Source organism: Chinchilla lanigera, unplaced genomic scaffold (genome assembly GCF_000276665.1).
Source record: "Chinchilla lanigera isolate Chin_1 unplaced genomic scaffold, ChiLan1.0 scaffold00081, whole genome shotgun sequence".
Classification (NCBI taxonomy): domain Eukaryota; kingdom Metazoa; phylum Chordata; class Mammalia; order Rodentia; family Chinchillidae; genus Chinchilla; species Chinchilla lanigera.
In genome coordinates, this window is record NW_004955482.1 from 422,921 (window position 1) to 437,175 (window position 14,255).

The window sequence follows — 14,255 nt, forward strand, 5'->3', positions numbered from 1 at the left end:
GTGGGGATGCAGCCCAGCTGCCTGTGTTTGGCATTTGGGGCACGCTGCCCAGAGTGGTATTAGGGGTGGAGTGTGGGATTTGTAGCATGGAGATCTTGGTGCACAGGGAGAGGCGAGCCCCATCGACAGGTGTATGTATCTTTAAGACTCCTAGGAATTTCTTTTCGGAGTTTGTGGGAAAGGAAAAAGGGATTATAACCTTGGATAACTTGGTGTCATGAAGTTGCGGTTTCCCTAAAAGTACAATTTTAAATTACAAGTTTCCTTAACTCCTTTCTACCTATCTTTATTTCTTCTACCTCAGTCTTACAGTCAACACTGACATTCAGTAAACTCATGACATTGTGCAGTCACTTCCCAAACATTCTCACCTCCCCAGAATAAAACCCCTAAGCCATTAGTCATTCCGTTTCCCTTCTCTCTGTCAAAGACCGATCTGCTATCTCCACATTCTGGATATTTCATGTCTCACTCTGTTCACTGAGCATAGCATTTTCAAGCCTGTAGTATCATCTGCCAGTGCTTCATTCCCCTTTTTTTTTGAGAAGAGAGAGAAGGTCTCACTGTAGTTCTGTCTGGTCCTGAACTCACTATGTAGCCCAGGCTGGCAGTAATCCTCCCGCCTCAGCCTCCCGAGTGGTGGGATTACAGGCATGTACTACCATGCCTTGGACTTGTTGCTTTGCTTTTGATGTCCTTTCTAAGAATACATTGCCAAGTCTAAGGTCACAAATATTTACTCCTATGTTTTCTTCTATGATTTTTATAGCTTTAGCTCCTCAGCTTATGTCTTGGTGGATTTTGAGTTAATTTTTTTGAGTATGCTGTGAAATAAGAGGACCCTTCATTCCTTTCCATGCAGACACTCTGTTTTCCCAGCCGCACTTTTTCCCATTGAATGATTTTTTTTTTTTTTTTTTTTTTTTTTGAGACAGGGTTTTGCTATGCAGTTCAGGCTGGCCTTGAACTCCGTTTGTAGCCAAGGGTGGCCTTGAATTTGCAGTGATCCTTCTGCCTGAGCCTCCCAAGTGCTGGGATTACAGGTGTGTGCCACCACGCCCAGACCCCATTGAAGGATTGTGGCACTGATGAACTTATTTTACCGTATTTTAGAGAGTACATTATCATATTACTTATTTTCCTGTTAACTGGGACATCTGCAGCTTAGAAGAGGCTTATTTTGGCTTGCAGTTTCAGAGGTCTCAGCCCGTGGATGGTCTCTCCACTCCAGAGCAGACCGGCATGGTGGAAGCTCCTGGCAGAAGACAGCTGCTCACCTGACGGCAGCCAGGAAACAGGGATGAGCCAAGGATAAGAATGCACCCTCCCAGTCAGGCCCTAGTGGCCCATCTCTTCCACTCAGGTCCCAGCGCCTAACAGCACATTCATCACACCCCGTGCAGCACGCCCATGAGTCACTGTCCGAGAGCCCTGCCTGTGCCTGAGCACATGAGGCCTTGGGGGGACATTCTTGATCTAAACTGACATTCCGTCTCCAGCCCCGAAAAGACTCATGCTTCTTATGCAAAATGTATTTAGTTCATCTCTGAGTTGTCAAAGTCTTAACAGTTTCAACATTGCTGAAAAGTCCAAAGTCTCCTCTGAGACGCAAGCTAAGCTCTTAGCTGTGAGCCTTGTAAAAATCAAAAATAAAGTTAAATTCTGTCAGTATAACAATGGCACGGGGTAACGATTCCCATTCCAAAAGGGAGGAATGGGGGATAGGGAGGGATCAGACTAAAGCAAGACCAGCGGCCTGAGGATGTAACTCAGCAGACAGTGCCTCGCTGGCAAGCACAAGTTTCTCAGTTTGATTCCTGGCACATAAAAAAGTAAAGCAAAACCAAAACCCAGCAGGGCAAACATTAAATTCTGTAGCTCTATGTCCAGCACTCAGGTCGAGTGAATTTCAAAGGACTTTTGTGGCTGCACCCTTACAACATTGCTGGTTGCGTTTCTCATTACCTCTTTTGGGGCAGCTTTGCTCACTGTGCCTTCCTCAGCAGATGTTTCATGGTCCTGGCTTCCCAGCTTGCTGGGGTCTGCATCACACTTTCAGCATCATCCTCTCAGGTTCAGCCACTACGCTCTTTCGGTCACACCTCCTGGATTCCCAGGCCTTGTGAGATCTGAGCAGAAGCCTCCTTGAGTCCTCTTGCATTCTGCATACACACAAAAGCAGCACTACATGGGTGATGCCAGGGTCTGTAGCCAGCTTGAGTAGCAGCCGGGCCCCCTTGAGTCCCGGCTGCGGCAGCCTGAGTGTCTGCATGGCTCAGCTGTGAACCAAATCCCAGGGTGCCTTGGGGCTGTTTCTCAAAGCACAGAATTTCACTTTTCAATCCTTGAGCCTGCAATAGGTGGGGTCTTACTGGTTCCAGGATGTCCTCAAGGCATCCTTCCCATTGTCCCGATGCAGTGCTTGGCTTCTTTTTACGGCTAATCTTTTCAGCTACTGTCCTCTGAGCCTGCTCTGGCCAGGGCTTTTCTGGGCTCTGCTGGGTGTGAGTGCCCTGGAAGCGAAGCCATGGACTTTGTGTGGGGTCAGAAGCGACCTGTGGCTCCCAGACACCAAAGCTACCCAGGGAGGAGTTGCAGTGGATGAGGAGCCCGGGCTCCGCACAGGCTCTGGCTGCCCTCCAGCTGCCGCCCGGGGAGGAAGCTAGCTGCCCTCGCTCATGTAGCCTGCAGTGCTCCAGCAGCCCAACCTCAGACTGCTGCCTGCGCAGTCCGCTGGACATCAGCTCACAGTGGGAGTGAGTGCATGCTCTTCCGGTCATGAGCGCTGGAGATTTGCTCTGTGGTACTGGAGAATGAATGTTGTGCTTCATGGGATGTGAAGACCCCAGTCCTTCCCACTGCCCAGCTGTGCCTCCCTCTCCTCCCAGCTGCTTCCTGGTGCCCCCTTACCCCTGGTTCTGCCTGATTCAGCCTCCAGCTGTGCTGCCTGGCAGTGGAGGCCACAGCCTATCATTCTCTGAATCCTTGCCAGCTGCCCTGTTCTGCCTGCCGAATCCCCGCCCAACCTCCCTGCTGAGCAGGGCCAACTCCAGGCAGCACCAAGGCACCCTAAGAAGAACCTTTCCTCTGGGAGTCCAGCACTTGGCTGACCAGAAATCAGAGACAGGTGAGAGACCTATACCACATGCTGTGGGAGAGGCAGAGTAGACAGAGAGGGGGAGAGGAATCACCGTTCTTTAGCAGAGCTGGGAGACAGCACCCCTCCCCGCTGGCCAGAGCATTAGCAGGGCTTGTGTGATGGGAACCTGTCTAGGTGAGGCGGTGGTTCTGAGGAGCTGACACCCCATCTGCCTGGCTAGAGGTGTCTGGCAGTCTCCAGGTGGTCCTCATTGGGCATGGGGCAGAAGAGAGAAGCTGTGGTCGCTAGGTGAGGTCTTGGTGGCATCTACCCACCTGTGTGGCCAGAGTCATGTGCAGGCAGAATCCTGGCACATTCAGTCCATGATGCGGGGGTGGGCTGAGCTCAGCGACTCCTCTGTGACCCAGCTGCAGAGGGGCTGTGACCTTCCTGGAAACGGCAGGTGAGCTAGACTTGCGTCTAACCAAGGCACAGGTGGGACCCGTGGCAGCAGTGGGGACACTGAGGCAGGGCTGGCCTCTCCTCTAACAGAATGGGTGGGACCACTGAGTACCCAACCAAATCAGGCCCGAGAACACTTCCCATTGACAGCAGCTCAGCCCCAGGGGAACCTGGAGGCCTCTGGTTTTCTCAGTGTGGAGACCTGAGTGGTCTCATGCTGAGCTCCAAGTCCCCCTCGGGCCCTGGGATGAGCCAAATCACGTGCCCCGGGGTGCCCTTCAGCAGTGACACCTCCTCGTGGTGGTGCGGATGCCGAGCCAGCTTCCAGTGCTCGGTGCCCATGGAGGAGGTTGCATTGCAAATGGCACTGGAGGTCTGGAGATTTTTTCCCTGGAGCTTGTGATGTCCCTGGCAGGATTCCTTGTCTCGCTTTTACTGAGCATACTGAGGGTCTGAATCCAGGGGCCACTGAGACACAGAGGGTATGGGGGTGGGTAGATGCAAACTTCTGGGAAAAGAGAGCCCTATGGGGATGGCATGCTCCAAAGCACAAGGGGCTGTGGCCTTCTCTTTGTGGCACAGCTGAGCTGCAGGGCACTGAAGATATTTTTAGTTTTGTAAAATGTACTGAACAGAAAACCAAGCGTTCTCACCATTGCAAATGGGCCGTTCCAGGGAGTTAAGCACAGTCCGTGCCCTGCATGTCCCACTGTCCTCCCACTCAGCTGGACCTCAGTCCTTGCAACTCAGCCAGGCCTGCCAGCTGGGTGCCACCACCATCATCCGGGTCTGGGTCTGACCTTTCCAGGACTCCGTGTAACTGGGCTCCCCTATGTTGTCCTTCCCTGAGGCTCGTTTCAGTGAGCCGCCCTCGGTGGTCAGGGTGTCCTTCCTGCTCCGATGGCCCCGTCCACCCATGCACTTGCGCCCACTGCGACCTACCGAGTGGGGAACTCCTGGGCATCGGGGCTGCTTCGTCTCTTGGCCACGTTGCACTGGATTTGGAACCTGGGCCTCTGAGGGAGTCCAGGCCTATGAAGAGGTTTGAGACTGAAAAAAAATGTTCATTCTGTTTCTAAGCTCAAAAAATATGGCAAGTTTGAGGTTTTAAAATGTTCAAATGGGATCAATTTGGGTTTCACATCATTCCATTAAGTTGTATGTAAATCAGTGTGCACACGTACTCACGCACAGGGTTGCAAACGCACCGGTGCTTCTGTGCAGTGGAAGCTGGCTGGCTGTGGGCGTGCACAGCTGTGGCTCTGCATCCCCGAGTGCTGCTGACCCCGAGCTGCTTTGCCTGACTGAGGGGAAGTAAGAAGCTCCCCTCCCAGTCAGGGGAGGGGGCTCCGTGGCTGGAGCAGGGAACGAGGGCTGGGGACAGCAGCAGAGCCACTCAGTGGCCCCTGAGGGAGGTGGGGCATCCAGCAGGTTGGCCTGGGCATGCGTGGTTTTCTTTCGTGGTCCGAGTGGGAGGTGGGGAGAAGTCACAGTAAATGCAGTCCCTGCCAGATGACGGCCGCCGGGGCCAAGGGTGCCAGGCTGTGGCCCCAGGTTCTGCAGAGTTTCCTCGGTCTGCACATTTCTTGGGACCAAATGGAGTTCCCTGGGGCTAGGGGTATGAATGTTGTCCGATTAGGGTTGAGCTGCTATGTCCACCCCACAAAGCAAGCTGGGTGGTAACAAGAGGGTCCTCACATGTGGTGTCTGATGTGACCTTCACAACAGACCCTGCAGAACCACGGGGTTCCCAAGGCCATGACCTTGTGTTAGCAGTGCGTCTGCCTCGATGGCTGCCCGGCCATTGCCCGCTCGCCTCAGACACTTGACAAAGATGGTTGTTTCAGGACTGCTGATGCATGTGACTGTCCTCGTTGTCACCCTTAAGAATTGCCTCTCCCTCCTCCTCCACGGGTCCTTGCTCAGTCCGAGACCCACACCACATGGAACCAGACCCAAAGCGGCACAGAGTTGGCATCAGAAGCCGGCGTAGGGCACGTGGCCCTCTAGGTAGGGCCCGCTCCCAAGGTGTGTGTCTCTGGACACAGCTAAGCCCCGGACTGGTGCAGCCCAGCGTGCTGCCTGAGGGGCCCCTGGGGCCCGAGGCTGAGCCCAGACCTGAAGGCTCAGCCCTGGTGGCCTCCAGCTCCCCGGGGCAGCTGCATAGCGAGTCTGTGCGGTGGCAAGGGTGCTGCGTCCTCCTGGCGGCCGGTGCACGGGAGCCCACGCAGGGTCCGTTCAAACAAATGGGCAGAGGAACTTCCCCCACCCAGCCTCCTCGAACTGCCCGCTTCAGGCTCACTGCAGCGAGCTTCCTGCCACCGTGCTCTGCCACCAAGCAAGTGCCAGTGACGCTTTTGCTGCTGCTTGTGTTGACAGAGGAGACATCGCTGAAGGTGGTGCAGCCCGGCCAGAGGGCCCACGTGGAGGTGCCGAGCAACCACATGCTGAGACAGAAACTTTGGAGAGAAGACACGAGTGTTGAGCCAAAAGCACTTACAGAGCGGGCACCGCGGAGCTGAGGTGGGCAGCTGTGGGACCTTGGGTCGCGCTGCCGGTCCATTGCTGCCACACAGCATTGGAAATGGCGTGGGTTTGCTGCGCCTGGGAGCTTCCATTGTCCTCTTTCTTTACGTCTGTCTTGGTGACAGCAGATGGAAGCACCTTTCCCCAGGTGGAGGACGTGGAACTCCACCCTCTCCCAGCCTGCCACGCCCCCGCTTTGTGTCTGGCAGGACACTGGGCAGAGTGACGGCCGTTCGTGCAGAGGACATTGAGTGCTGGTGAGGGGTGCAGCCGGCCTGGGGGCTGGAGGACAGCAGGTGCCCGTGGCGAGGGCTGGGAGCGCCAGCCGCCTGCAGCGTCCCCAGCGCATTAGCCATGCTCGCTTACATTAATGAAGGCCACAGCCCTTCCCTGCAGGAAAAGGCTGTTTAAAAGCCATTTTCCCTCCTGGATTAGAAACCAGTGAGCTCTCCAGTCAGGAAAGGACAAGGGTGGCCCTTAAATGTGTCTTGCTGAGTGATGGGAGCCACTCAGAAGAGCTGCAAATGGTGACTCCACGCCGAGACGGAGACACTGCAGCGTGGGCTGGGTGGCAGGGAGGGTGACAAGAAGGTGCACACACAGCCTCTGCTGTCCACACTGCAGCCAGTGCCAGAGCAAGCCTGGTGTGGACCAGGACTGAGGGCAGCACCAGGGCTCACGGCTGTCACACTCATACTTGGGTGACGAGGGATAGGACCTGACATTTGATTTTCAGCACAATTTTTCTGTAAACCTGAAGCTGCGTAGAAAGTACAGTTCATTGATTTTGTTATAGTCTGGGAGAGGAAGGAGAGGAGGGCGGGAGGCCAGGGGCACCTGGGGACCCACCCCACTCAGCCTGGGGCCCCGCAGGCCAGCGGAGCAATGGCCAGTGTGGCCTGGATGTGGCTGTGGAGGCCGCTGCTGCTGCTGCTCTGGGCGGCCACGGGGCCGGAGGCCTGGAACAAGGTGAGTGCCGGCAGCACCTGCCTGCCTTGCCCGTGCGGGGAGCCTCACAGGCGGCAGCATGGTGAGCACAGGTGGTACCTGCACCCACTGCTGCCCCGAACCCACACATCCCCTGGCCCGGCCCCAGGACCAGACCAACAGCCCCTTCCTGATTGCTCCCGCACCGCATCCTGCTGAGCCGGTGCCTCGGGCCTCCTCCTCCCCTGGCCCTCCTTGCCCGCCCTGGCTCACCTCTCCAGTAAACCCTGGGCTCAGCCCCAGTCAGTGCGACCTTCTTCCCCACGGTGGTCTCTGCTCCAGGTGCTGGTTAGCCGTGTGAACCTGGACAAGTTACACGGCTCCCTGAGCCTCAGTTTCTTCCCCTGGCGTGTGCCAGGTGCAGGGGAGCAGAGGGGCTGCTGCCGGCTCCAGTAGCAGCCTGTCCTGTCCGTGGCCTGTGCCCTGTTCGCATTCCCTCCCGCCTCTGCCTCTGCTTCCCCTCCCAGCACAGCTCTGGCCACTGCTCCGGTCCTCCCCACCTCCTCTGCTCCCTGGTTCCATGCTGGGTCCTGAGCTGGGGTGGTGGCTGGGCAGGGGGAGGTGGCGGTGCTGGCCTGGCAACCCTGTGTTACAGGGCATAGGGGAGCCCTGCGAGGAGCATGAGGAGTGCCGGAGTGGCTGCTGCGTCCCCAACAGCCTGAACCCCCAGCGGTTCTGCACCGCTCAGACCTTCTTCCAGCACTGCTCTCCTTGGCACAAGGTGGTGGCCTGTGGGATGTGGGCAGGCGAGGGTGGGCGCGGGGGTGGGGTGGAGGATGTGTGCAGACCTGTGCTCCTGCCGCCACAGCCCAATGACTACGAGTGCTACCACCACTGGGAGTGTCAGAGCAACTGCTGCGTCCCGGTCGGGCATGGCATAAAGAGGGCCTGCATGCCCAAGACCATCTTCTTGCAGTGTGTGCCCTGGCGCAAGGTGGGCAGTGCCCTGGCCCTGTTTCCAGTGGCGACCCCGGCCGTGTCCCCAGGAGGTGGCCCCAGCCCTACCCCTGGGTGGTGACCCCAGCCGTGTCCCCAGGAGGTGGCCCCAGCCCTACCCCTCGGTGGTGACCCCAGCCCTGTCCCCAGCTCAAAGGAGACCTCTGCAGGAGCCACCGTGAGTGCCTGAGCCAGTGCTGCATCCGACAGGTGGACTCCAGCCCCCGCCGCTGCACGCCCCGAAGCGGGGTCCTGGCCCAGTGCTTGCCCCTATAAGCCCCTTGTGGGAAGGCGGGGGTGCCAGGTAGGCAATGTCCAGACCGGGTGGGCAGGTGCAGAGTCAAGGCTGCCATGTGTCACGTGGACACGTGGGACCCGGCATGAAGTCCCTCCAGGGTTTGTGGCAGGGCTGTGGTCTGGGCCCACTGGTTCTTCTCTGGGCTCTAGGACCTCGAGGGACTTTTCCGCCTGCCTTCTCAAGAGGAAGCATCCCACTGCTGTGGCGTCCTCACAGGCCAGCCACACTGTCCATCCCCTCTGCCGCATGCAGCTCTCATTCTTGGTGTTTCCTTCAGGAAGTGACCTGAGTCTGTATCGCAGGACCACACCCGGACCCTGGCGTGCTGGCCCTGGCCCTGGCCGGAGAGAAGCTGTGCCTGTGGCCATGCTTCCCCCTTCCTGGCCCCGGGAGCCTGGAGGTCAGAGACACTGTCCTTTGCTCCAAAGATGTGGTGTTGGTGAGCACAGACTGCAGGTCTGAAATGTGTGGCCCAACTGCATAAATAAACCCTGATGGCATGGTGCATAGGCGAGGCCTGCGTGGGTCTGACATAGGCAGCTGTCCTGCACAGGGAGGCCACTCTGCACCCCTCCCCTGCACAAGGGACACCAGGTCCACTCTGTCTCTGGAGGTGAAAACAGCCTACCAGAGTGTGGAGTGTTCCAGAACACAAGACCACGTCCCAGGGCTGCTCCCTGCTCCTCTGCTCTCCCCCTCATGGCTAAGGCCGCAGAGGCCACTTCCTCCCTTTCTGGTTCCAGGTCTCTAAGCCATGCCGGGTGGTTTGACTTTGGGGGGTTGGGGCTGGGGGTTGGGGTTGAGGGGTGGAGGTGGTTAGGAGATTCCCACCCGGGGGGTCAGGGCCTGAGTCATATCCAGCCCTGTGCCCTGGTGCTGCCATTGCCCACACCTACTCTACAGAGCTGCCTGGGGGCTGGGGTCCCCTAGTCCTGCTGTCTGCTGGTTGCCTGGAGACCCCTCCATGTGGATCTGCCTGGGCTGGGGTGCTCACTCATGCTTCCCTCCAAGAACATCCCCATCTCTCGGGGTCCTGTGCTGTAACTGAGGACCCTAGCACTGCCGGCTCCTGTGGGGTGGCCCAGGCAGAGATGTACTGTGGTCAGGGCCAGGTGACAGCAGGCACTGACCCCAGCAAAGGAGTCGCAACAGCCCATGAACTTGGAGAAGCAGCATACGATACACCATTGTTACGGATGTTCTCACTGCTACCGCGCTTTTACCCTTACTTTTCTGACTTCATACTCCTTGATCACATGTTTACAAGAAAACAATGTTACATTTTCTACAGAAAGAGCAGAAAATTAATTTAATCTCCTCAGAGAAGAACCAATTATCTTTTTTTTAAATTTAAAACTAATGCTAGCACGATGTCCAAACCCCTTTTCCTTTATTTATTTTCCTCAGTCCCGGATTGTTCCTTGGGGGCCGTCAGGGCCGACACAACACAGCTTCATTCTCTCCGTTTCCCTCCATCGAGAGCCCAGCGTTACTTTCTGCTGACAGCTGTTGCTCAGAACTGCCGCTCCACACCCAGGGAGACCCTTGCTGGTCACACCCTGAGGTCTGTGCCACAAGCACAGATCCAGATAAACTGACTTGAGGATGATTCCTGTGGAAATGGGGCTGAGCTTTCTGCTGTTAGATCTGTCTGCCCACCCCCAGGGGCGACACCAGCAGCCCAGCTGCTCCACTGTGGTGCTGTGAGCTTGCCTGGGTCCTGGGAGCTGTCTGTGTGTGCACAAGCGTGTGTGACGTGTACATGCATGTGTGTGTGCACAGATGTGGGCATGGGCGTTATGCATCCCCGGGGTGCACATCCCCACCCTGCACTAGCCAGGCGCCCACTAGGAAGCCACATGGGGCCCCAAGAAGCAAAATTCTGGGTCCAGTTTAGAAACAGCATTTAGAAGGCAGGAGTGGACTTTAACCCTTTGAATAAATAAGCTGTGAATCTGTGTGTGTGTGTGACAAGGTTTCAGTATGCACTTCAGGCTGGCTTGAACTCACTTTGTAGCTGAGGCTGGCCTCGAACTCACAGCAATCCTCCTGCCTCAGCCTCCTGAGTGCTGGGATTACAGGTGTGAGCCACCACACCTGGCTCTGTGAGTCTGTTTTGTCTGTGAATGCAGTGAGGCATTTCCCCTTTGGGCAAACGGATAGGAGATGCACACAAAGGGAACAGGATGGACCACTCTGTCGAGCGGGAGCCAAGGCCTCCTCTTGGCCATGGTGGTGGGGAGCTGCAGGTTCTGGGAGGCTGGGCTGGCAATGCCAAGGCTGTGCCCACAGCACTGATGTGAGTGACAGCAATGGAGCCAGGACTCCACGGCTGGAGCTGCACCCCCGCAGAGTGATGCCCAGTCCTTTATTTTTATTTTTTAGACTGGGTCTAAGTTGCCCACCATCCTCAGCTTCCTTTCACCTGAGATCTTCCGGGGGCACCTTGGCTGCTCAGAGCTCCTGCTGCACATTTCCAAGCCGCCACTAGGTGGCAGCACAGCTCTGTGCCTGCACAGGCCTCCTGCCTGGGGTTCCTCTGAGCAGGGATTCAGCACTGCAGGTTGGGATGTCGGGGACGCATGGCCACACTGAGGCCGCTCCAGGGAGGAAGGAGAGACAGGCAGTCCCGGCCTGGAGAGCTCTGCTTGAGCTGACTTCCATTCTGCAAATCTCTGTCCACACAAGCATGGGTCAGGCAGGGTGGCCCCACGGAGGACACGGTAGACAGCCCAGGGACAAATAAGCCTTGCATGCCAGACCTCTCAAGCTGCAGGCAGCTGCAGTACATGTCTGGTTGCTTCCGGGAAAGAGAATCCACAGTTTCTCTGACTTCTTTTCTGGAGCGGGTACTCAGCTGCATTTTATCTTGTCATGCCATGTAGTTTTTGTAGTTGTTGTTTTTTTTTTTTTTTTTTTTCATTTTTTGGCTTTTTGAGACAGGGTCTCACTTTGTAGTTCAGGCTGGCTCTGAACTCTGTGTAGTCCAGGCTGGCCTCAAACTCTCAGCACTCCTCCTGTCTCAGCTTCCCGAGTGCTGGGATTACAGACATGCGCTCACTAGCCATGCTTGACTAGCCATGGAGTTTTTAAAGGTCCCAGTGAGATACACCATGAATGCTGCCCCAGTAACCCTCTAAGCATGTAGTCAGCAGGCCAGCCATTGGCATCACTGTCTTTGGGTTTCTCCACACCCTGTGGTGGGGAGGTTTGTGCCCCAAGTTCCTAAGCTGCCCCCCAGGTGGAGAGGCCATGGCAAGTGGTTAGGTCATGAAGGGGAACCCAAGAGCTCTCGCTGTCTATCCCTCAGAAACCCTGGAGCCTGGACACCTGGCCTCCAGACTGGGAGGCATGGGGTTGTGGGAGCCATTCTGCAGCTGGAATGACTGAGGTGACAGCCAGGCTCTGGACACCGCTTTCTGTGCTGCTGGGGTGGAATCCAGGGCCTTGGGGCACTCAGCAAGTGTTCATCACGAGCTGTACCTCAGCCCTTTGCAGTTTTGTTGAGGCAGGCTCTTGCTGAACTGCCTAGCTGACATCCTCCTGCCTCAGTTTCCCGAGTAGCTAGGATTACAGGTACGAGCCACTGTGTCCAGTTTAAACATTCAGAAGTCCCAGGGTTGAGAGCCCCACGCCTGTCCCCATACTGGCATTGGCTGGACAGACCACGTGGTCAGAGCTGGCCCAGTCTGACCAAAGTGCCCTTGGAGTACGGTCTTCTCCAAAGTTGGCTTGAGTTTCCCTGCTTGTCTTAGTCAGGGTTTGCAAGGGAAACAATTTAATACAGGATGCATAATTTATAGGGTTATTTTATAATATTCACCCAAAGAGTCAAATACAAAGAATGCAGGAAATCTGTCCATGCACCAGAAATCTGTCTACCCCAAGAATCTAGCAGAGGGCCTGGATCCCACGGCAATGTCCTCCTTGAGTCCTGCTGGAGGCCTACAGCCCACAACAATGTCTCATGCAAGTCTGTGTCAAGGATCTGCACTGGGAAGGCCCAAAGGTCAGTGGTGGAAGCTAGAAAGTCTGCACCAGTGGGATAAAGGCTCTGTGTCAGCCGGCTGAGGGATCTGCCCTGGAGCCAGGAAGTGACACTCAAAGTAAGGACCAGAGCTCCCCCAAAGAGAACCACAGCCATCCTCAGCGACAGCAAGGCCCTGAGCTCCTCCGAGAACAGCTGAGTTTGTATCAGGAAAGCCAGCGTGACAGACTTCTCCAGGAGAATCAACAGTGCATTGTCTTCCTCTCCAGCTCTCGTCCTGTGCTGCTGGCAGCAGTCCCTAGGCGGCCGTCCACGCCCACACCGCGCTGACTCAGTTCAGCTGGGGTCACAAGCTGGCCACTAGTTACTGAATCGCTTCAGCACAAGCCAAGTGACCATAAACGAGCTCTCCGGGAGCAGAGGGGGAGGGGGCCCGTGTCCAGGCGCCCCTACTCACCCCTCAGAAGGGGAGTCTGGGGGCCGCCCCTTGCAAGTGCTCTGTGGCCTTAATAACATGGAGTTGGAGGGTGGGCCCAGTGCCTGGCCTCTGCCAGGAAAGATGGAGTCGAGGTCGGAGTCGGAAGCCTGGCTGGCAGCGCTGCCTTCCTCCTGCAGGGTTCTTGCCCAGCCAGCATGGTGGCCAGGGACAGGGCCGCACCGGGGAGGGCAGGCATGCTGTGCTGCAGGGCCTGGCTCGCAGTGGGGCAGGCTGGGAGGCACAGAGGGAAGTGTCTGGGGTGTTTCTAGGACGGACACTGCTGATCCCTGACTGGGGGGGGAGGGCCCTGGGGGCGCGGGGGAGAATGCTCCACGGTGTGTTTCTGTACGGAAGTAAGAAGGCAGAGAAGAGTCTGATAGGCAGAAGGGAGCAGGGCCGGCAAGCATCAGGCGTCTGTAACCCCAGCTCTCTGGGCGTCTGAGGCAGGAGGGTTAGGAGTTTGAGCTCAGCCCAGGCAATCTAGCGACTTAGTGAGATGCTGTCTCAAAGTTAGAAAATGTGAGAGGGCCGGGCCTCCCCGAATGTGAAGTCCCTGCGCCCCAGGAGTGTAGAAGGAGTAAGGGCAGCAGTGCAGGTGTGTGTGCTGAGGAGCAGAGCTGTCCAGCGGCGACACCTCCCAACACGGTGCCGGGGTGTGCCGCAGCCACAGAGGCAGACAGAGCTGGCGGCAGACGCAGCCTGGCACCGGCCTCGCGGGGGCTGTCAGTTCAAGCTCCTGAGCCCACAGCCCAGAACTCATGGCATCTGAGTGCCCGGAGCATGGCCAAAGAGCTGCTCATCCAGGAGGAGAGGTGTGTACCTTCTGAGACCGAAGGTCTGAGACAGAGGAAGTGCGTGCGTAGACAGAAGCTGTCGCGGACAGAGTGAGTTATTTGGTGACTGCGCTGATGCATCAGTGCAAAGAGGATTCGTCACTAACACCTCTATTTATGTTGTAATGCAAGACTCCCTGTGAAACAGCTAGGCTAAGCGCAGTGCCCTGCAGGCAGCTGTGGAAAGAAGCCACCAGCCTCACAGCCTGTGCCCGTCACACGGCCTGAAAGCATGTGTCCCTTTCCCCCACACCCTGAGGCAGCTGGTGTGACAGGCTGGCTCTCTCTGCCATGTCTGGGAGTGAAGCCCTGGGGAAGGCCTGGCCCCGGTGCCTAGCGTGGGAAACATAGCACCTCTGTGTGTGGACAGGGTGGGGGGTCCTGGCTCCCTGCAGGGCTGGCCTGGCTCAGGATCTGTGGCAGGGGAAGTGCTGACCTCAGAGCTACCCAGGTGCAGGCTGGCAAGATGCTCAGACCAGGAGAAATGGGCTAGGATGGAGACGAAGGATGGAACAAGGGTGTCTGGCTTCCCTCACTAAACCCTGAAGTAGAGAGAGAGAGAGGCAGAAGCCACCTAGTCATCCACCTGCCCATCCATCCACTCACCCATCTGTGCCCCACCCACCACCCACCCACCACCTACCATCCAGATACCTAGCCACCCACCA

The 14,255-nt window shown here is 57.0% G+C and overlaps 1 protein-coding gene across 1 annotated transcript; it reads left to right on the forward strand.

Moving 5' to 3' along the window:
* The first annotated feature begins 6,961 nt into the window (after positions 1 to 6,961).
* Positions 6,962 to 8,773, forward strand: Lrcol1 (leucine rich colipase-like 1). Its single transcript, XM_005402958.1, has 5 exons — positions 6,962 to 7,036; positions 7,650 to 7,775; positions 7,863 to 7,988; positions 8,141 to 8,294; positions 8,566 to 8,773. The coding sequence occupies exons 1-4, from the start codon at positions 6,971 to 6,973 to the stop codon at positions 8,264 to 8,266; spliced, it is 444 nt and encodes a 147-aa protein (XP_005403015.1). The 5' UTR covers positions 6,962 to 6,970; the 3' UTR covers positions 8,267 to 8,294; positions 8,566 to 8,773.
* Positions 8,774 to 14,255: the final 5,482 nt, after the last annotated feature.